This window comes from Mustela nigripes, chromosome 9, assembly GCF_022355385.1.
Source record: "Mustela nigripes isolate SB6536 chromosome 9, MUSNIG.SB6536, whole genome shotgun sequence".
Lineage (NCBI taxonomy): Eukaryota > Metazoa > Chordata > Mammalia > Carnivora > Mustelidae > Mustela > Mustela nigripes.
The window spans coordinates 10,833,913-10,858,646 of record NC_081565.1 but is presented as its reverse complement, the minus strand read 5'-3'; the positions used below and the strand labels follow the sequence as shown (position 1 = coordinate 10,858,646).

General features: G+C 37.1%; 1 protein-coding gene across 6 annotated transcripts in view; it reads right to left on the bottom strand.

Annotated features, from left to right (window-relative positions):
- The window catches only part of DENND1A (DENN domain containing 1A), a 496,533-nt gene that overhangs the window by 353,121 nt on the left and 118,678 nt on the right, over positions 1 to 24,734 (bottom strand). For all 6 annotated transcript variants that reach the window (XM_059410848.1, XM_059410842.1, XM_059410846.1 and 3 more), the window contains exon 3: positions 18,484 to 18,527. In XM_059410848.1, coding sequence (XP_059266831.1) covers positions 18,484 to 18,527 — 44 coding nt within the window. The remainder of the gene's footprint in view (positions 1 to 18,483; positions 18,528 to 24,734) is intronic.

Below are 24,734 nucleotides of genomic sequence, written 5' to 3'. Positions count from 1 at the left end.
AATGTTGATCAGAAATTTCTAAATATGAAAATGGGAAACACAACCTTTTCTCTATCCCTATAAATGTCAGATTACATCCAAGATCCATAACAGAGTTACAGCCAAAGTTTTTTAAAAAAAGAAAAGTCTTTGAAAAAGGGAATTTTACAGAAAGGCCTTTCAACACCTAAACATAAAAGCTGGGTCAAATTTCTAACAATGCTGCTCAAATGCTACAGAATCTGTTTTCTTTCTTTGGTATATTTCAATATTTACTCCCAGTTTACCTTTTTTTTTTTCCCTTACAAATGTTAGTTAATTTTGAGTCATGTATATGTTATCATCATGTTAATTTGTATAATGCCTAATATACACAGTCAATGTAATTCAAAGATAAAATTACAAAAAACTATAGAAATTCTTTATGTTCTATAACATGTATCATATAAATTTTATATCTAAATTAAGTAGGTTGGTGGAATGCTTAACAACAGCTGAAGAACCACCTCTTCAGTAGTTTCACTATTTTTAAGTACAGATCTTCATGACCTTGGAAGTCTAATGTAAAAATACTGGATCTTACAGAAAAAAATCTTAACAAAATCACTTTTTCCCTTTTGTATCTCTCCGTATCTTCAAAAAATTACTTAAAACTAAGTCATTCCCAAATTACAGTATTATCACATCCTCTATTCTGAGATTTCATTTGATTAACTTGAAAGCTTATAGCAAAGAGGTGAAAATGAGAGAGCTACATTTTTAAGATCAGTAAACTTCTTGACATTTGTTTCACATACTTACAAAATGAACAAATGATTTGGTTGGAATCTCTTACGATTAGCATTTGGTGGCGTCAGTAATGGAATTCCTTGGACGTAATATTACTACTGTAAGATATTTTGCCTTGTTCATTTCCTTAAATATTTTAAACCCTGTTATCTGAACATTTATATTATCAATATATTTAAAAGGAAGAAAGATTAGGGGAAATGGGGGAGGGGGAAACACAAGTCAGCACATACCGAAGGAACAGGGTCCCAAAAGTAAAAGTGCAAACATGATTTCACTGAAGAAGCAACTTGCCCTCAGGAAGATACTACTTAGAAAAAAAAAAAAAAAGAGCACTGATAGAAATCGTATTTTGTAAGCATATTAAAAGCTGTCAGCTTTTAAATATTTTAAATGCACACAAAAATGTGCACAGATGGGCAACTTTTCTGCTCACATTAGTCTAGAAAAAAAAAAATCTTTCATTATCAAGCTCAAAGTCCTTGAATTTTTTAAACTTAATTGTGCCTCTATTTCTTAGAATTCACACCCAAAGGCCAAAGCTTTCCTGCCACCAGTCCTTCAAATCTGACTTGGACATTACACGGGAGGAGGCTCCAAGCCTCCCTGAGGTCTCACTCCTTTTACAACACACGAGAAAGCAGTCGATAATGGGCCCATGCTGAATTCACTGCTCTCCACGTCTCCTCTTGGGACACAAGCCTAGCAGATGTGATAAAAACTGTGTCAGAGAAGTGGCTCTAGTTTGTGCCTTAATGACAACTTAAGCCTCTAAACCAATACAACCAAAGGACTAACAGAACTGGCTGTTACCTCTCTCTCCTGCCAATCTTTGAATATCTCTGAACTGAATTAGCACCTCTACCCACAGCATCCCCTGCCACCCCACAAAATCCATTCTAATTTTAAAAGACAAATGAATTCAGCAAACACATCGGTGGCACAAGTGTCTGGGCTCTGTGTGTGTGTGTGTGTGTGTGTCTGTGTGTGTGTCCTATAATTAAGCCCTAACACGTATTTCATGTAGTTTAGATTTTCTCAAGGTATGATTGTGCATTCAGAGGTCTTGAACGAGTGCCTGGTTTATTTCCTCTGATCACCACCCCAGTAACCATATTAACACGTATGACTGGTAGACTTCCAGGTTCCAAAGAGTGCCTACGGGTCGAAAAATTATTTTTAAATATGTTCAACCACAGGAAAGAAAAGTGATATTCTGAGTTACTGAAACATTCTAATTATTAAAATTTATACAGAAGAATTTTTAAAACCGTGGGTGGTGATACTTTTAACTCGTAAGAACTCTTTGTCTTACCTAATGATATGGTACCAAAAAATAGATTTAAATGTGTACTTCTGATAACATTTTCTAAATTCTATAATTCAGCCTTCAGATGATAGGTCTTGTTACCCAGTATCTTGAAAGCCTATTCAGTCACAACTGCATACCCACTTAATCAGCAATCATTGTTCTGGGATGCAGGACTCTGTTGTCAAGACAAGCACCAAAACCTTACAAAAAAATTTTTTTTCAGAACTGGCATAAGAAAAAAGTGATCTTTGTCAGACAAGGACAAATTTATGCAAATCTTTTATAAACATTCACAAACATTTATTTAGCTTTTGAAATGTTGGCCTCATTTGAGAGCATGAAAATGAGGGGGAAGTAAGAAAACGCACAGGACAGCTTAGAAGCCGGCGCGCTACATAAATATTCAGAAGGAAGATTATAGGATTCATGTTAGGCTGTCTTAGGCTTCTCCAAAGTCCACACAGAATAGCAAAGAACAAAACTAACGAGAAGTACAGCAGATGTTAGACAATGCATCAGCCTCTTTCCCTCTCTCACTTGGCTATACTTGGCCGCTTTTATATTTTCTTTCAATATGGTTAGGTCATTCAAGGATTCTCCTATAGACTCTGTATTGTGGCTACAGATCTATAAGCTGGAGGTCTGTCAGCTTTCCAAAAGTTTCCAATGAAAAGGCATTATGCAAATTCTACCTCTCTTACCCTCTTTCAGGGGGGGAAAAAAAGCCTCCAGTATGCAGTCATCGGAGTATTGGAAGCCCCAGCCTTCATTTCTGTATAGCTGTGTTTGCCTCAGGGCCACGCTGCTTGTTTTGACAGTGGATCCCCCTAGATAGTTGGGATTAGTCGAGCTTGTTTAGATAAACTTGAAATCAAGGCCTTCTCTAGGTAGACAGCTAGATGTAGCTACCGAGTTTCCAGCTGCCTCCACCTTTCATCCCCAAACAACTGGAGATTCACAGTAGCTATCACAGCCACAGGCTATGTCACATACATAAGTACAAAATTAAAGGCTGCTAAAAGAAGCCTTTGTAAGTCTTAGTGCTAAAATAAGGAATCTGTACTGCTTGGTTTATACAAATTATTCTAGCACTACCAGTATGGAACTGAAATCATCAGTTAACAAGGCATATTAATCAAGGTTCCCAGCTTCTTCGGAGAGACAGGATCATAGTTTGATAATATAGCTAACCTTCTGCTTCTCAGCTCTTGTATGAGAGTAATCGCTTAAAATGTTGAAAAAGAAATAATAGGCTTTATTTATCCAGTGGCAGGAGATGTCAGACACCATCAACAAACACTGGGAACACACTATGAAGATCAAACTGTAAAAATCAAATCCGCTTTTGAGAGAGAATTATTCAGCAATTGATTAGACGGGGCCCCACTGAACAGTCACCTCCAATTACAGAACTGCTTCCAATCAACTTTTATTTCCCCACAAGTTGCAGATTCTAATAAAACGCTATCGGGAGGACTCAAGCACTGAGGAAATTTATACTCAGAACAGATCAATGACATCTCATTATAAAGACAAAAGGCAGATGCTACGAAACAGCAGTGAAATTTTTAAAATTATACAATTTAAATAGTTTTCCGAAATCTAATACTCAAGGATTTCACTCTTGCAACTAGAAAGTGTCTCTTCAGAGGGCCGGCAAAGTGTAAACAAAGAAAATAATTCAATTCCACATGTATGTTTTATTTTACTTTATACACCGTGCTCTTTACATGTGTGTCCCAATGTTTACCCAAGGCTGGGATAAACTATACACACAACAATAGTATCAGAATAGATGTCAACACTTTCCAGAACTATGCTATGAGACACCATATGGCCCTGAGAGCCCTCTACCCTCTGACCACACCATCAAGTTGCACAAGGCAGACATCAATCAATCAAGAGTTCACTGATTCACCAACAAAAAAATGTTCTCATAATTGAACAGCTAAGCCACCATTTAAAAGAAAAACTTAATGACGTGCAAGACATTCTGGAACGGTAGTCATCAATTTGAGGTTTTCCTATGGAATTTATGGTTCATTTCAGTTACAACTTACAAACTAAAGAAGGAGTCAGCAAACTTTTTCTCTAAAGGGCCAGACGGTAAATATTTGAGGCTCTGCAGGGCACTGATGGACTCAGTCACGGATTCTTCTGTTTTGTTTGTTTGTTTTTAAGTAACTCTTCATAAAGGTAAAACCACCTTCGCTCAAAGGCCACACATAAACCTCCACTAGGCAATACTTGGCCAGCTGACTCTAGTTTGCCAGCCCCTGATCTAGACTGTCCAGGAGCCTCATCATACAACAGAACCCAAACTTATCAACACTCAAATTCTGAAATTTCTGAAAGGTGAAATGACCAGGCCAATCATACTGGCTCTAGGGTGATTCAATAGTTCTCACCTGGTTATCGCTAAATGGCTAATTGTCTACTGCATACAAACATGTTCTCTTTTTGGAAAATTATTTAAAATACAACAACAACAACAAAACAGAAACAAAGAATTACAAATCAAACCTATTTCCACCACTCAACATTCACAACGGTCTTGTGGCATAAACTCTTCAGAGAAACAATTCTTTCTTAACAGCTCACTATTATCACAGGTGAGGTTCAGGGGTTTTCTTAACAAATAAAATGATTGACACTCTTTGGATCATGGACAGCTCTTCAATAGTTATTTTGTCCATAATGTCATAAAAAGTACTAAAAGAGAAGAAAGCTTTACTCACCACTCCCACAAACAACACAAGCTACATACCCAACGTTCTGCTCGACACAGAACATGGAAGAGCCTTCAAACTACTGAATTTCTGGCCCTTCTTTCAACCTCTTCCCCTGAAGTGTGTTTCCCAGGATTTTCTCTTCCTTTTTCTCACTCCACATTCTCCTCTGTTAATAGCCTATTTACACTTTAATTATCATTATGTAAAGGTCTTAAATTCGAATCTTCACCTTAGATTATGTCTAACACCAGGCTCTGTTCTGTCTTTTTTCTCGTGTCCCGTAAGTACTTTAAGCTTAGCATGTTGAAAATCCAGATACATCATCTAGGTTCCTGGAACACTGGGGCTCACTAAGCTCTTTCACTCCATCAAAACAAGAAAGGAGCTCAGACAACCACTATTACTTGTTTGGGGATGGGGGCAGCGGGAGACACGATCCATTTGAGTGACTTAGGTTCAAGTACTGGCCAATTGGTTGTTGAATTTTAAAATAACTCTGTGAAGAAAAGCTTCTGGTTCCTTAAAAGCTCCCCAAAAGTTAATAAACAAAAAGGCAGACAGAAAGGAGACCCTGGAATGAAGCGTATTTCAGTCATCTTAGAAAAGGAAATGTGTATATTTCCCTAAGCAAGATAATATCTTAGAACCAATGTGCTACGGCCCCTGTCTGCACGGAGCTTCTGATCTAGTTAGAAAGACAGATGCTTTGCAAATGAATACATGAATGTAGAATTGGACTGTGAAGGGAGCTTTGAAAGAAGAGGGTCTTCTGACAGAATGATGGGGGGTGAAATTAGATGGAAGGGTCACGAAAGATCTCAGGAAGTGGCATCTTGAGCTGAGACTTTGGGAATGAGTAAGGGTTCACCAAAGACTGTTAGAGGAATAGGAAGAGAAAGGCCAAAAAAAAAAGTAAGAACATGAGCAAAAGCCACTGAACAAGAACCCTTGACACACTCAAAGAACTGAAATCAGCCTGGCATGCTGAAACAGAGCAGGGCAAGAAGAAGAAGCTGGGGATTGCCAGGGTGACTCAGTTGGTGAAGCATCTGCCTTCGGTTCAGGTCATGATCCCAGGGTCCTAGGATGAGTCTGGCTTCAGGCTCCCTACTCAGCAAGGAGCCTGCTTCCGCCTCTCCCTCTAATGCCCACCCTCCACTTGGGCTCTCTTGCTCACTCTGTCAAATAAATTTTTAAGATTTTAAATTTAAATAAAATGTTTTTAAAATTTTAAATCTTAAAAAATAAATAAATAAAAAAGATCAGGTTGCACAGGGTGTCAGGGGCCAAATCATAAGGGGCCTTATAGGGCATGCTACGGAGCCTGGGCTTTATTCTAGTGCACTGAAGTCACGAGCAGGGTTTGAGTCCTTTACATCACTTTGCACGTCACTTTCTGACTTTGCCGTAACCCCCACGTCTTCCAGATTGCAAGGGGTTCAAGCGCTATTCTCATCGAGCTCTTCACCTGAGCTCCCACGCCAGTCCTGCAGCCATCATTCCTAGCATTCAACGGACCATCATCTCAGGACCCTACATTTCCACAGGAGAATAAAGACACACACCCAGGTGCCTGTCAGGCCTCCGATTCCTGAGAGAAGGAAGGGAACCTCACACAGGAGCCTTAATAATAACGCAGCAGCACGGAAAGGGATTATGGTTGAAGAGAACAACAAAGGAAGTGTAACAAATTTGAACAGGATCAGCTTAAATCTCTCTTCAGAACATGCTCCTGATAATCTGGTGTTCTTTCTGAGACCCCAAAGTCCATTTTCCTGTATACGAAGAAAGCAGGACTTTTTATTGCAGTAACGTGTTATCTATCATTGCATTTCAGAAGCCATTGGTTATAAGACTATTATTTTTCAGTACTACTAGGGGGAAAAAAGCTTTGAATGATACACCATCAACGGTAAGATGCATCCCAATTTCAGAGAGGTTAAAAAGTGAAAAATCGAATATATTTCCCACTTGACTGAGTTAAGAATGGTGGGGATTATATCCACAGTCAGTGTCTAGTGGGGTACCCAGCACAGAGGAAACACCCAGTGAAAGGTGGTGCTGCAAGATGGCTGGATGACAATCTGGAGATTTAGATGCAAAAATAAGAGCATTAACTGAGCATTTACTATTGCCAAGCACTGTGCTAAGAGTCTATAGGTTGTATTGTTTAATCTCCATAGGAAACAGTGAGGCCACACGGGCCAAAGGAGAACTGAATTTATCGGAGAAACAATATTTATTCTTTTTTTTTAAATAGGCTCCATGTGCTGTGTGGAGCTTGAACTCACAACCAAGAGTCACATGGTCTGCCGACTGAGCCAGCCAGGTGCCCCAATATTTATTCCTGATATAAGAAAGAAAAGGAATGGAAGAAACTATTAAAGTTTGTATAAATGTGGTATAAGCCATTTCTGTCAAAAATTTACTATTTATGCTTAATAAATATAAGAATTATGTACAAAATTTAAGGTATCTAATTGACCTATGTAACTATGTAACTTGTTCTGATTCAGCCTTCATTGTGTTACTCATATACCAATGGTCATCTGCTCTCTGGAGGGGGTAAAGTGACAAGCAGAAGGAAGCCGAAACGGGTCATGCTCTATGCTAGAAGTTTTACATATGCTCAACGATCCTGCCAGTAATCTTGTGTATCATAAAGATTATCAACCTCTTATGCGTGAACTGAACCTTAAAAGTGGAGTAAAATTAATCAGAGAGAACAGTGAAGTAACTTGCCTAACTGGAAGTAGACAGTGAATGGAAAAGCTAACATTTAAATCCAAGTTCATCTATCTCTGGAGCTTAAGTTCTTTCCACAGTCCTCAGCTTACTGCTTTGTTGACTACAAATCAGAGTCTCATTCTTGGCTCCTGCTGGATTAGGATTCTGTCACCACAGTTATAAACACTCAGCTCCAACTTTGCGGTAGTAGCCCTCCATGCTGAAGGAAGCTAACGCCTCTTTCCCACCTCACTCTCCAACTACAGCAGTGGACTGACTGCAAGGCTTGTGTTAACACAGGGTCTTCGGTTAGGGGAGCCTCATGTGCCGGCTTGCCCAGGACATCCTGGTTTGCTCAGTTTGTATAATCATGGTGCCCGTTTCACTCTTCAAAGTGTTCTAGATTGGCTGCTATGGTCTTCAGACTCTTGGAAAACCATGGCGTGTCTGGAAGGTCCTGAAAGAACAAAGAGCTGTTCTATCTGCCTTGTGATGGGAAACTGGGGAGTGATGTTAAAAAGGTTTTATCACTTGACCCCAGGCTCTTTATTTATCCACATTAAAGACTTACCTACATTCTAGTACTTAATGCAATACCAGACACATCATGAACTACATGGAAACAGCAAAATCTTCCCTTTGCTTCATTTTCCTCATGCTACATCAGAAAACAATTATCCAACTAGGCTAATCTGGGTATTGTGTATACATCACACCCACATCTCCTGCCAGTTCTACAAAATTAGTATTACTTCTTGTTTTACAGATGAAAAAAAAAAAATGAGGCTGAAAAAGTAAAGCCTTTGCCCAAAGGGCCTTTCCAAAGCCAGATCTCCTACAACGTGGGGATACCTACCTTCTACTATTTTTCTTTAGGCCAAACATACCAAAAAAGAAGAAAAGGAAAAAGAAGAAAGAGGAAGAGGAGGAGAAGAAAGAAAAGCAGTTAAAATTTGTAGGGGGGGGATGATAATTGTTAAGAAATAAGTGAGACATGAATAATGCAAAGATTTTAGCTGCCATTAAATCTGTTTATTATAACAGATATATTTTAGAAATTCAGAAATACTTCTCAATTTACTAGCAGTTTAGATCTCTAGAAATGGTAAGTATCTGGAAGGTTGGAAGAGTTCTCTGTTAAAAATAATGTTCTCAACAATTTACAGTTTACACTTCTAAAATCAGATGTTACTGAAGAGGCATCATGTTTGAATATTTTCGAATGTAAGAATCTTAAAAGCGTCTGGTAGGTAAGATAGGATTTAATAAAATGTATGTCTTCGTTTGTCCTACCTCGTTCAAATTCTGAGCTCAGAAATCATAGTGTGAAAGCTATTCTAATAAGCTTTTATTATTACATATCAAATATCTGAACTACTAATATCCAAGCACAGTACCAGGTGCTAGAGATATGGACACAAAGCAAGCAAGAAACCCTGACCTCCTGCTTGGGGGGAGGGAGAGGATACAAAAACAACAACATGCAATAAAGTGTTTTCGGTTTTCCGACAGATGGTCATGGAGAAAGGAAGGTATGGAGAGTTCTACCGGGGGGATGTGAAAGCCCCCTCAGAGGTGGTGACATGCGACCTGACTTTTGAGAGATGAGTATTTACTAGACAAACTGCTAGATAAGAATATTCCAGGAATAAAAGCAACATGAAAAAATATTTTATCACATATTTCACAAGGCTGGTATATAAGCACATGAGCTTTGTTAAGCTCAATGTTCTTTAAAAGATCATCTTAATTCTTTTATAAATACCTTTTCATTTTCTACCCACGGACCCCCACCTGCTATATACCCACGTACACACAGTACAGACTAGTCCACGGTATGGGTTTCATCCTATTTCACATTTGAAATCTGAAATTGACCAAAGTTACACAGTTTGTAATTACAGTAGCCACAGGACTCTCAACTCTACTGTGTGTATTGAAAAAAACAAAAGCTAACACAATAGTACAAAGCACTAGAGGCGACCAAAAGGGCTAACTTACAAGGACAATGGGGGCACATTACTAAATTTCTAAGATTTTGAACACGCAAAGTCTCAATGTGCAGATTTCACAACTGAAATAAATTAAAAATAATTAGCTATATGAAACCCCTTCATCACCATTTAAAGAGTTTCCATATTTTCAGTATATTTTCGAACATATTCAAGAACTGTTTCTGATTATATCTCTTCATCTTTACTGGACAAAGTACTCTCTCTTCCTCTTGCAACTTCTCTAAATTTTGCTCTGGAACAGCACAGGCTCAGAAAGGAAAGGTTTTCCAGAATTCTTAGGTTCTGCCAAATTCTGGAGGCAACAGCTATCACATATAACCCTAATACCCAACAAAACAAAAGCACCGCACTGGATTACCCTGCTGCCTTAAATCCGTCCCTAGACAGGGGAGCCACTACATAACTACTGGTTATTAGATGCCATGAATGATTCTGAGCCCTCTTACACACTTCAAATCACTTAACCCCCACAAAGACCCTAGGAGGTCTTTACTATGATTACCTCTAGCTTACAGATGTGGAAATGAAATCCTGAAGAGGTAAGTCCAGTAAATGACAGAGTTGGGATTCAAACCCAAGCAGTCTGGCTCCGAAGTCCATGTTCTTCATCACTGCTATCATTCATGCCTCTGTACTCTGCTTTCTGGAATCTGAACTCCTTAACAATTATGTCTGTGTAAGACGTACTTCATATTCACAATTATTCACTAGCCCGTAATTTATCTTCGCTGCTGAGAAGAGCCTCTAACACGGATTATAGTCATTCCTGTACTTAAAGAATTCAGACTGATAGACAAATAATACAGTGTAAGAAGTCAATGTTCCAAGAGCTCTCCAAGTGCTGAGACAGAGTGACTAACTCTGCCACGGCCAGTTTCACAGGGGAAGTGATATGAGCAGGACAGTTAATGCTGAACAGAAGTATACCTGGGGAGCAGGAGGGAGCTTGAGGAAGGATCTCAACCATAAAAACAGCTTGGGCAAGAACAGAGGTGGGAGAAAGCAAAGCATGCTGGGAAATGGTGAAGTGTTCTTGGACTGCTTATAGAGTGAGGAGTAGGAAACTAGGCTGCAAGATGAGTCAGCTCAGACTGCGAAGGGCCTGAAATCCAAGTTTTAAGAAATTTGGAGTCAATCTTGAAGGCACCAGGGGACAAGCAAGAGTTCTGACTAAAGAGAAATGGTGGGATTCGAAATACGTTTTAGAAAGTTATCTCTGGCCGTCTTGCAGAGGGAAGTGATTAAAAGGGCACTGGGCTGTAAGCCATTAGGAAGAGTTCACAGGAGAGAAACTAAGAGTTGAATGCAGAGGGAAATAGACTGGGGAGCAACTTGGGAAGGATAATAAACAAGACTTGCCTGATCAACTGACACTGGTTACACGAAACTAAAGTTAAGGCTCAGACTACCATGCTCAGAAACAGCCCCCATCCACCTAGTTATAACCATTGAGTAACTCAAAAGAAACAAGACCATCCAATAGTATTCACAGATGTCTAAAATCTAGTGGAGCTTTTTTGGAGCCAGAATAAGACCAGGAGAACACTTCTAATAAGAATGTGTAAGTAAGAATTGCATAATTACCATTTCCTGGCGTTAGATTCAAGTAAGTAGTAGTACAACGTAGCTGCATAGCTTGGCGTGCTTTCAGAAAGAATAGCTCAAAAAGAATTTGTCTTTTTAATGAGTTCCTTCTATATAACTGTAACAGCTGGGGAGTGACCAAATTGGGAAGAAATCTTCAACTTGAAAGAAAAGCCTTAAGTCAGAAAATGTATCAATTTTTCAATTGGGTTTAGTTAAATGTTTAAGGTTTTGAAATACAGTTTTCATTAAAAAGCCCGTCCAACCCCATCCCATTCTTAAATTCACCCTTTTCTGGAAATGGAAGTTGGGGGGAACTCATGATATCGATACGGTAGAGTAGCAGCATTTATCTACAAGGTGGTTTCTCTTTAGCAAACACTTTAAAAAGCATCAACTCTGACATTTGTCCAAGATGATAAATCTGACTTGTAACAATACAAGGAAAAATAAGAAGCGACACGTGACAGATTTTTTAGGATTACTGTTTAACCATCCATGAACCTATACTTGAAAAAAAAAATAAATTAAAACCAAGCCAATCATCAAGAACAGAACATTTTTAAACACATACAAGGAAGCTGATGTTTAATCTGGGATGCATCTGTCCATCTGCATTCTATCAATGAATCTTTTCAAAATTTGCACTGTGGTCCATCAAAATGGCTACATCTCATGGCATTTGTGGGGACTGGTGCACTTCCTGAAGAAAGCTGCTTCTGCAGGGTGCTTTGTTGCTGTTATGTTAAACAATCAGCTCCTAGGGTCTGAAGAGTTTGAGTGTTTATATCTGTGGATGAGAAAATTACATTTCTATCTACAATCCCAGACTGCCAAATTGCTAAGAATTATGGAAACTGACCTTTCTGAGCAAGAGGTGGAAAAATCCAAAAATCAACAGTGACTCTCAGGAAAAGCACATCCAAAACAAACCTAAAAGATGATCTTCTGTAAGGGCAGCTTCAAGACTTTCCCACTTGGGTTTCTCTGTACCACTATTGTTAACTCTACTATCTTCTAAGGCTTCATAACATAAAGGACAAGAAATTGTAGGAATGTGATTACATGGTGGCATCACTACCATTAATTTTTGGAGACACCCCCAATTCTGGTCATGCCACTGTGCTACAAACCGACAAAATGACCTGAACGTGCATTACGCTTATAGCCTACGAGACAGTAAGGTCCTTCAGGGAAGAGTAGAATCTACTTCTTCTCTCCTCCTCTTTACTTAGCATGGTGCCTGGCTCACATTCTGCAGACACTACACTTAATAATCTCTCATTCAATTAATGAATTAAAAGAAATTAAATTAAAAGTTTAAAAAATTAATAAAATCAAATCTACTCTCCCAGTTTCTGCCACCCAAAACACACACTAAGGCGATGAAGAAAAGATCAGAAAATGCAGACACTTATAAGTTAGTCTTCTTAAGACCAGGTTGTAGAGTCATTTCAAAAGCATGATCCACTTGATGCTTCTATAAGTAAATCCTCTCAATGAGACTTAAATGAATCAATAAATTCTGTCCCATGTATATGGTGTCAAAAAAAAGTTTCCAGAACCAAACTTGACCTCACCATTTCAAGCGGATCAAATCTGAGCAGTTTGTGTGAGCAGACTGGAAGCATGACAGCACCCACACTTTGGAGAAGAATGTGGGGAAAAAAGAAAGCTCAAAATTTCTAAGGGAAATGGGATACACCCAGGTCTGACTCCATTCTTCGTGAGCTTGGTGAATGCAAGGCCCAAAGGACCACAAACCCAAAGTCTCAATTCCAACTTGAAGATCCTACAGTTTCAACAAGTCTCTAAAGAAAGACTAGCAGAATCTTTCGGGAATCAAAGTCACAGTTTATAAAAACCAGGTACACGGCTGCTTATGGTTTTCTAATGCCTAATGACAATGAGAAAAATCAGATTTTATCATTTCTTTTAAATTTTGTGTGACTATTACAAATGTATGTCACATTATACAATGCCAGTATGAGACGTCCTTTCACGGTAACAGAAAATTTATTTCTTTCAATGAATCAGGGCATGAACAAGTTTTGAATTAAAATGTTTAGTCTCTGGCTTATCGAAATTTAGAGGAAAATAACATGAAAGTTTTCAAACACAAGAGCACACCAAAAGAACGAGGCAATCACCAGAATACAAGCAGCAAGTCTTGATTAAATATTATCTCTGTTGTCTTTCTAACCAGAATCTTCCAATCCATTTACATAGGTTAAACTATGAATAATTGTGAGCCTAAGAAATGTTTTCTTTAGAGCATACCTGAAGTATGAACAGATGAAAACTCCATATTTAAGCAATTACACGCAACTCACAAATGCCAATTTCCATCACAATTAGCCTAAGTTATGCAACATATTTTTGTTCCTTTTTAGTATATAGGTGATGCATGTTTTTATAATTTGCTTAACTGCCTATAGTGAAATTTTAAAATCACATAGACCATATAAAACCATAAAAGAAAGGGTACCTTTTTATTTTTCCCAATGTACCATGTTTCTACATTGCTTATAGAGCTTGTACAAGCAACACTGTTAGTTTCTATATAAAGATTTCCATAAAATTTTTATAGTTTCTATAAATGCATAAAGATTGTTGGTTTCATTATAACCTCTGTTTCAGTGCCAGTGGAAAGAAAAATTACCTGCAACTCTAAACAGCGAACTATATATATAGAGTAAGTAAGTGTGCTCAGACCTCTATTCAAAAAGCTCTAAGACACTAGCTATATTTCACCAAAATATGCATAAGCATACCGGAGAAGCAACTTCTAGCACACTCACCCCTAAGCACCACTCTTGGAACAAACAGGCTATAAAAAGTGCAATTGTGAGAACAAATTATTAATTCTACATATTTTAGTACAAGAGGTAATCGTCTTATAACTAATATGTTTTAAAATGGTATGTGTAATGCCTATTATACTTGACATATTACAAGGCTATTTATGGAAATCTTCTCTCTGATAAGTTACCACAGCTTTACTCCACATTAGCCCACAGTACATATTGTAATTACTAAAGACTCTTTTTAATCTGAAAAATCATATAATGTTTTGAAACCAAAGATGAGAGATGATGAGAATGGTAACCATAATTTGCTAACATGTTAATTTAACTATCCTCTTCTCCCTTAATTCAATTAGTATTCATTAAAATTGCACTAATCACAATGAGTAAAGTTTTACCAATTATTTCCATAATTATGAATGAACACAGTAAACAGAATAATTATAAATCTACTTAATTAACTACAGGCTATTTCCAGCAGAAAAAGATATTCATGTTTTGTATTTTATTTTTAATGCTAGATTGACATGCTGATATCTTTGAGAACCATTTCTAGAAATTAAAAAAAAAAACTCATCGTGATTCTGTTTTTTAACAAAATTTTTCTATCGTACAGGCTTTATCAAGAACTTCACTCTCTAAACGTGTATGAGAGACTGAAAAGAATCTGGCTTAAGCTACCAAAACCAAAGTAACTCACAAATTGTATCTAAAATATTGAATCTTCACCACCCTCCCCCCCAAAAATTTAGACTACTTCATATTATGCTTAGAGGACAAACCATTTTTAAAATTTCTTATGTAAATTGCTAGATTTTTTTTTAATGCAGGATTCAAGTCAGGACCCTATGAATGTTGATGTTTTAGTATTTAAACTAGCTAAGCATTAAACAAAAGGTGATGAATAAATAATGTGAACTCTGAAAAGACCTTGCTTTTGCCTTTTTGGTTTGTTTCTCTATTTTCAAAAAAAAAAAACACAGGCATTGCAGGTCTTTCAGAAATTAACAAAGCCTATACTTACAGGTTTAAGGATAGCAGGCTTACCGGATTTGAAATGAAATATTGGGTGCTACAGTGATTTAACGGTTTTAAACCATAGATGTCATTGAGGTCCGGGGGTATCACAGACAACTTAAGGAAGAAAAAAAAATGGGGCACAGAGAAATCACTTTGTCAGTAATTACAATCAAGAGTCCTAAGATGTGGCTCAGGCTGCTCATTACTTCTTCCTTCTGAATCAAGACCCTTATTTACATTTCAGATTACATTTTTTATGAAACAGTAAGATCTATCAGAGCTGAGAGGAGCGAAATAATGAGGGGAAAACATTTTAATAAAACGTGTTGGGTCTGCATTACTTCCGTGTCAGAAAGAAAGGCTACTTCTGTAGTGATGGATCATTTATTCTGCTTCTAAACGAGAAGCAAAAAAGATGAAACTGATGAACTTTTACTGCCCATTTGTCTTTAGCAGACAATTAAGACAGAGAAGATCAAAATGGATTATCATACCACGCAGACAACTGGTCCAACAGTAATACATCTCCGGGACCACAGATTTGTAACTCTCTTTTATCCCTCCCCTTTCTTCTTACTTCTTTTTCCACTCTAAAGGCAGTGCTAGCTTTGTGGCTCAAGGAGAGCCAAAAGGCTGGTCATCATTATTCAGTCACAGATGTCAATCTAACCTCCCTTTTTTCTCAGTTTCTAAAGCAGTGAGCCACAATAATTTGTGACAGATTCTTTTACTGTAAGGTACAAAGAACACACAGAATAAAACATCTAGCAGCAGCAAGTGTCTCTGATCAAGTGTGCTGGTACATGGGAAACACACTATATGTAAAAACAACCACTGGTAGTTTAGGCGAACGAGGAGGAAAACCAGACGGCGGGGGTGGGGGGGGGGGAGGAATGTGTGTGTGTGTGTGTGTGCGCGCGTGTGCGTAATAACAAGCGGTATACTTTATGGTGAATTAGTTCAAATATTCCTTATGGATTACATCATAAATGTTTTAATACTAGAAATGTCGTCTAGGTTAAGTGCATATTCAACATTTACAGTTTGTAGGTAATAGATATATTTCTAAGAATTCCTTAAAATAGTACAACTGAGGGGAAAGATAATTTGGTTTAATCCAACAAATGCTGAAAAGAAAAAAAAAAAAACCTAAGATCAGAACCCAAATGGTAAAAAGGGAAACAAAAAATATGCAGGTCCCATTCCCTTTACCAACAGATCAAGTGTCAAATCAACTTCTGGGAATTTGGAGGTAACTTCTCAAAAAATAAAGTAGACCTTTCATTCATCTACCATTCTTGAGCTACCTGTGATAAAGAAGGGAAACTACCTTTGCCAGGTTGGAAGAGATGTTGAATAAAAAAACTCTCATAAGTTTACATCTAGCCCATGAATATCATCCTCCAAATTTTAAAATTGTGTCCCCGATCTAAACAAAGGAAACAAGTTAACTATCCTGTGAGCGCTTTAAGATAGCTGAAGGCTATCGTTTTTTAGGTTGTTTTTTTTTTTAATTTTTTTCAGTGTTCCAAAATTCTTTGTTTATGCACCACACCCAGTGCTCCATATTTTTTAGGTTCTTACTGTAATTTTAAATTATTCCTACTTCAGTATATGAAATAGATGTAATATCATCCATTAACCCAAGTAAAGAGAACAAAGTTCATAACATAACATTTAATCTGTAAACAAGGTTCCATATGCAACAACAGAATGGATAATAGCCTGTATTTCTCTCTCTGTACACACATCTACTATATATGCATATGGATGTATAGTACCCAAATATATACACATATATTCCACCCCAAACACAAACACAGTCACATAAACATGAAAAAAAAATGAAATTTTCATAGTAGTTATCTTTGAGTAGTAAAACTATAGATGACTTGTATTTTTCTTTGCATTCTTTTAAAAATTTATTTCTATCTATATTTCCTAAATATTTTGTCATAAACATATTACCCATGTGGCTATTACCCATGTGATTTATACCCCCCCCAAAAAGAAAAGATCAAAAAGTGTCAGATATAGTAAGAAACTAAATTTAAAGGACTAGAACCAGATGTTAACCATGGTTATTTTCAACCATTTTCAGTTTTGTCCAACAAAATTTTCTCTTGTTGGGTAATTCAGAACCTGGGACCACAAAGTTTATTTACCTAGCCACAAAACTTTAGAATAATGATTTTCTTAAGAGCTATTGGCTTCAAGTCTACTCAAAACAGCACTTTAAAATTTTCTACCCTCTAGACACTGTTTAATGAGAAAAAAATTATTAATAAAGAGGTCCTATAATCTCTGGATTGTGTAGTTTAAATCCAATGGGCTCAATCACATAGCAATTCAGGGCAAGATAAAAATTTAACTCTCCTGTTGGAAGATGAAGCAAGGGTTAGAGAAGATTAGTATTTTTTAAATCTCATTTAAAAGTCTTGAGATCACACACAAAGCAAGCCATACCAGTTCTCTTGGGTTCTTGTACAATAAAACCTCATTACAAAGCATCTCATTATACTGATTATCCAGTTATATTCCTGGTCACATTATGTCCCCAGGATTCATAAAGATGTCTCAGATACCTTGCCCTCATACAACAGGCCACATTGCAAAGGTGTAACTACTACTGTATTGCGTATTTCTATTCCATTCAAGGACATTTTTTTTAACAGACAAAATTCAATGGATGGCTTTATAAAGTTGCTTTATTCAGTGTAATCAAGGATGCTTCTATCTTGAAACAGTTTTTTTAAAAAGCACAGCAAATTGCCTATTTGAACTAAAAGTGCATGATGACCCACAGAAAGCTATAAAACATCTCTAATATTTCTTAAGACAAACACTGGAATCTAGAATGCATAACCTGGATCTAATTTTCAAGAGTAGAGCAGCACCAGAACTTCAGTACTATTTTTGTGATTAAAATAGTTCCTTCCATCCCATTCCATGCTTGGAAGATACAGGAAATTCAAGATGGCAGGGCCAACCGGCCAACCTCAACTTTCTCTACCATCATTAGAACCTCACCCAGAAGACCATTCCTCAATGTGTAGCTTCTCCTTGGAATACTACCATTACACATAATTTCATAATCTATTTCAAATTCCAGGAAATGTTATAAACTTCCTTCCTCCTCCTCCTCCCCTTTTTGTTACACTGGTTCTTGACTGCTTAAATGGCATTTAAAAAAAAAAAAAAAAAGTCACAGGCAATCCACAAAAGGATTTCCTAATGAACTGCAGACTACAGCATACCTCAAAGTAAAACGTAAAATTTGTGATAGATTTCTTCCTTACTTTCTGTGCATTTTTTCCCTGAAGGTAACACCCCAAACCTACCATAGTATTTTCAATCTGATCTCCATTTGTTTTTATTTTTTGTCTTGGGTTCCTAATTGCTATTTCTCTTCCCTCTAAAAATTCATTTATCTCTTTCAGTAAAAAGAACAGTAATAATATGTTGAACAACTCTGAAATAAATTTTGTCATGTAAAAAATTAATTACGCATTCCGAACCTGGTCACTGTAGTCCTCCGGGAATTGCCTCTGCACCTCAGGATCTGTAAATAATTGACAGATAATATTAATTGGCTTTGGATTAGTGAGCAAGCAGAGGATCACACATTAATATTTGATCAGAAGATGATAGCAGCCCTGGCAGGGGATCCAAGGGGGGCAGCTGGGGCTGCTATGTTGATGAGCACAAGGAAGGACTCAGCAAGGCACTCCCATTACCCTCCTCCAGAAAAATAAAAAAGAAAAATTTTGAAGACCTGATGCTACTGTTAACTTTAGACTATTACCTAATGCAAAAATCTTGCCGACTGCAAATTGCCCTCAATATATTTTTCCAGAGAAAATGAGTCCTAAACCTGGCTTGACTCTTTTTCTCTAATCAGAAGCCTCCTTTTCATAGTTACAGATGTGGGCTTGACAAACCACCTTAAACACCAGTTTCAGATTGTGTGTGTGTGTGTGTGTGTGTGTGTGTGTGCATGCGCACGCGCGTGTGCGCACGCGTCTGTGTGTGAGTGCACCTGCTGGCATGATGGTGGGGGAGTGAGAGAAGAATTCTTTCAAGGAACAAATACAAAACTCTTTGCTTTTAAAAATAAAATGTATCCTTACCAAAATACTTATGAACTCCTGAAAATACAGATAAAACCAGATGAAGTTCTCTTCAAAAACAGAACCAAATGATACACTTTTGGCTTGTCAGTACAAAATATCATGAGATATTATGTTCTACCTAACATAATTAGACTTGCACAGCAACTATAAAAATACATAGGTGAAAACACCTTTTATGACCATCTGTTTAAAACAGAATTACTAAAGGGGTCACTTGATTTTTCCATCATAATTGCAAGATAATCCAATACCATCGTCTCTAAGTCAATACAGAAGTGTACTAATTAAATGCTATTAGCACTCCATTTGCTATTGATTAGGAAAACATTCAATCTTTACTAATAAGAGAAAGACATTTGGTTCCTCAGAGACACATTATGGGGAATGATAAGAATAATATGTATTTGAGAAATCACATATCAATGCAAAAGGTATATGGAAAAACACAGTATTTGAGGGCCCCCTCACACACTGATCACAAAATATACCATGTTTTCTTAGCTATCTTTTAAAATATCAATTTACTTCTCTGTGAGAGTGAATCCACATAAAAGTTAAAACCCTCCAAATCACAAAACAAAAATGCAGTTAATCTTGCTGTAGTGGAGAATCAAAAAGGCAAAAAACTAAGGGCCTATTCACATACTACATTTAAATCCTAGAAATACCAGTTTTCAAGTCATTAAAGTCAGTGGATGTTATTTTTCAAAACTCAAGGCTAATAACAAAAACAGGAGTATTCAAAAGGGCATACCAAAAATGCAAAGCTTCCAAAAACAGGTGGTGCAAAAGAGGGGAAACTATCTATAGACCATTTCCACTCTTGAGGTATCTTCTGGTTGACTTAAAAACTGGAGATCAATTCCTTTCCTTACCCTCATCTGCAAACACTCAATGGGACAAAGGACCTATCTAGACTATGAACAGCAGAATGCTGGAGTGATCCCCTCTGTGCAGGGCTGCTAGTGGGCCAGAGGAAGATGCTATTGCTTCTCTCTGGCTGGAAGGGCTGAAATCATGCAAGGAGTTGGCCCACTTGAGACAGGAGGCCAGAGGGCGCTAATGGCGTGACATGAAAAGCACCAGGTCTAGAGGGAAGAATGAGCAGGATGCAAAGGGACAACCAGACACACCTCTAAAACGGTGCTTGCTGCTGGGTTGGGGATAAGGGGAAGTCTAAATAAGAGGGTAGCAGTTAAAATTCCTAAAACATAGGTAAATCACCCTGCACAGAAAAAAACTGATATTTTAGGATTTAAAATTTGGTCCCAAGACAGAAAAAAAAAAAAAAATGTACTTGTAAGCCACTGAGGGACACAGTAAAATAGAAGTTGGGAAAGCCACAAAATAAGGCTTATTCTTTTTCTTCCAACTATCACGTGGTTAACTCTTACTCTTCAACGAGAAAATTTTTATAGAAATGACTCGACATAAATTTTTAATATCATGTCTTCTTGCAGTAGTTTGTGCTTCTTAGGAACCACAAATACTGATGGAAACCAAGACAGAATAAAACCAAAGACGAATTTTTTTTTATCACCATTTTGTGAGGGGATGAATGTCAGAAACGAAAATGTATGATACGTTCTTCAATTTAAAAAAGATTCTTGTTTATAGGTGGGAGAAGGAAAGTTTTTGTACCTTTTGTCAATTATGTTAATAAGAAACTATATGAATAACTAACTTATTATAAACATGTATTTTATTAATATACACAATATAGCAACATTTTAAGAAGAGAAGGAAACATAGATTTTTAAAAATCTACTTATTTTAATATACTGAAGGTAAAGACCATGGAATGCCAAGATGGGAGGCACACAAATCATGGTATCCTAAACACTGCCTCAGTGACAGGCATCAACCAAATTCCTTCAACTGTCCTACAACAGCCCAGAGTGAGATTCCCAGATTTTTGCAAAATCGTGTTCCAAGATAATACATGGATTATTATTTACTATGATCCAAGCATAAAGCTTGTGATTTAAGGCCCTGAGGTTTACAAAAGCAAACTTCATGGGTTCTTAACACTCTCTAAAGCAATATTTTAAAAAGGGGGGGGCACATGCACGATGTTTTTTAAAAACCAAATTCCAATCTACAAAGTTCCACTCACTTAGCTCAAACATCCAATCTGATAGTTTATAAAGCTATGAAAGCCATTTTGTAAAAACTAACCAAAAACTGAAAAGAATTGGAGTTCTCTTAAAAATGTCTATTTCACACAGTGGGTTGAAATCCTCTCTTTTCACTTTGAGTCGATCACAATGCCATAATGTCACCAAAATATCGACATTGGAAACATCTGAGTTTAAAAGGTCCAAATACAATCTGCTTTTCTCAAGCAACACAACACCCGCCTTACTAACAGTTTCAGCATGGCACATGTACAAAACCTCGCACCCCTGCAGTTGAGCAAACCGCCTTTAAATTTTCTGTCTGGCAGCAATCCACTTGCGTGTCTGTATGTTTTTACAAGTACTCTATGTATTTCATTGCATCAGCTGCATTTCTTTGAGTTTTAAATGGTCTGGGAACATTTTATGAAATGTTCTATATCTTTATATGGAAAATAATGTACACTGGAAAAGTGTGCATCAGTCTAATATTTATGTATCTATTTCTTTATCCACCATCCAATACTATAATTGCTAATGTTCCAAAACACCTTCTCACATTCATACCCTCACCGCCAAGTGCAGTGTCACCAAACAGCTAACTTTCAACACAAAAATCTGCAGATCAGAGAACTACCAAGGAAAAAAGCAACAATTTGCTCAGGCAATTGGCAGTAAGAACAGAGTCATGGGCATATGTCAAGCTTTTTCTCTAAGAATTGTCCCTCTGACAGAAAATTAAGAACATTCGTTTTCCTTCTCTCTCAGCAACTTCCTCCAGATTTAAGTAGTAGATTCTTAAAATTAAAAATCAATTTCATCATCTCCTAGGAAAATACGAACATAACGTATTTAAAATATCTTGCCACAAGATGTATGGTATGGTAGAGTCCATGGATCTCTCAACCACGTAAGCCGAAAAGAGGCACCTGGCTCTGGAATAAAGCTTCACATTGTGTCAACGTGATGGGCCACTACGTTCTTCTAGCACCACAGCCACACAAAAGGAGGTCTCCACAAAGACACGTGTGCACCACCGCTTTTCCACTGGAGGCCACAAGAAGCATTTCTATACTTAACACAGACATTTCACAGCACAGGACTCCTGATCTGATTCAGGCACAGAACATGACCCATGCTTAAGAGGCTAGGTCCTTGGGGGGTTCGGCAAGGGTGAGGGGAAAGTCTCAGAACAACAATGTCTTGATTTTTTTTTTTTAAGAAAGGTTAATTTTCTTCAACCTCAATTGTTTATGTTTTCTAGTATCCTACTGTAACATACTTTAAGTCTTTAAGATATACCAGATTGCCACAGGATGTTTAATTAATAGAATTAGAGTTTGGGCAAGACTTGCTGGAACAGTGCTATAAATTATTTTACACAGGCTCCAAAACCTTGAGTTCTGCCTTAGGCTTAAAGTTCCTAGAAAACGTGGTAGACAGATCTTTTACAACAGAAATGCAAAATAATTCATAAAAGTACTGTGGTTATGTATGAGGGCTCATTTGTAGATCAGTAACTAGTATGTGTACGTACACACACACACACACCTCTTACCAAATTATTTTCCTGTTTTCCTCTGTCATACCAATGACTCCATATGAAGGGTCAAGGCACGACACTTTAACTCTTTATTGAAAAATACACTGACTTCATTTTCTATGAAATGTGGGACAACTACACACGAACCAAATGTTACCATCTTCCATAACTGAAGCTCTTTTAGGAAATTTAAGAGAGACTGCAGGCAAATGTAGCCGCTAACATGGGAACCTATGCTGCTTTCACTTTTAATGTGGCAGGTATCAAGGCAGAAAAAATTACATTTAATGCCCACTAAAAATTTATTCAGTCATTATCCCTAGGATATTTCAGTCAGTAACAAAATATTGAACATATTTAAAGCTTATAATTATTTAAAAAAAAAACCTCCTCTTTAAAAGACTTAAAAATTAGCCATAAAATGGTATCACCTCATTGTTTAATTCCATATAGTTTAAGAGATTATCCTCCTCTCCCCCACAACTGTAAATGTTAATCCAAGTTGTAATCAGATTTAATTTTCCAGATGAGAAGATGGGAATATGCTGCAAATGAGGGAGAGCCCATTACACTGCTCTTTCCCTAATGCCATGTTCAAATTTTATACGCTGAAAATGTATACACTCAGCGAGTAGTCTGAGAAGTTATACATTTTGAGGACGAGCTCAATCTTCTCCAATACACACTCAGAAATAAACTTTTTCTTCTCATCTTCAAGAAGAAAAGTTCTTTTTTTTTTTTTTTGTATAATGTAGAAATAAAAAGTTTCTTGACACTGTGATTACAAGATGGACTCCACTAAAAAAAAAAGCTTAAAGGAAACTCCCTATTAAACTCACTGCTGCTCTAATGAATCAGCTTTACTTACTTTATATTATAAAATACCTGAATCATTTGTTTAGCATTTTAACTCAATACAATTATTCTAGTAAACTATTCCACTTACGATAGTTAAAATTTAATTAAGAATATATTTCTGAAAGGAATGTTTCAAATGTTTTACATAGAAAAAAAAAACTATCGACATGATTTCCTTTTCCTTAACAATGAAACAAAATAGTTTATGTTGTCATTGCTTTAAAAATGTTTTTAAATTAAAAGTTACTTGCTTCAAACAAAAATTGCTGCAGATTTTATCCTGTAATTACAGAAGAGTATACTTCACGAATTCCAAAAAAAAAAAATCATTTCCAAGTACTTTAAATGAACCTTCGGTTTCCACGTACAACTGGAATTTCTTTTCTTTTCTTTTTATTTTAAGATTTTATTTATTTATTTGACAGAGAGAAAACACAGCAAAGAGAGGGAACACAAGCAGGGGAAGCAGGAGAGGGAGAAGCATGCTTCCTGCTGAGCAGGGAGCCTGACGAGGGGCTTGATCCCAGGACCCCGAGATCATGACAAGCCAAAGGCAGACGCTTTAACAACTAAACCACCCAGTGCCCCACAACTGGAATTTCCTAAAAATTATTCCAGGTATTAACTTCTTGATCTAAAACATGAAGACCCTTAGACACAAAAACTTGAGTCATCACTAATTTTAAAACTGTGTTTCTATTCCAGCCTTTCCTTTCAACACTGGCAGAAACACACTCAAATATTACACTTCACAGCAGCTGGCCTGATAACACAGGACCAGTGCACCATCTACACCTATAAAGAAAACCCAAACAGCATTATTTAGGGAAGGGGAACACAACCCACCTCAGTATGGCAAGCAATGGGACCACTCACGTGCCAGATTCCTCCTCGAACTAACAGATTCTGCCTTTCAGACATATCCTGCTCTGATGTGACTCTCTATGCATAAACAGCAGACACTGACCTATTGTTTTCAGCTGTTGGGAGTTATGAATATAGTACAGTTATCAATTAAGTGAATCAACGAGTCTTAAATGCATCAGCTGTTCTACAAATAAAGAGTCCACTGACATTATGCAGTAAAATCTTGGGAGTTACATCTCTTTCTAGAGAAT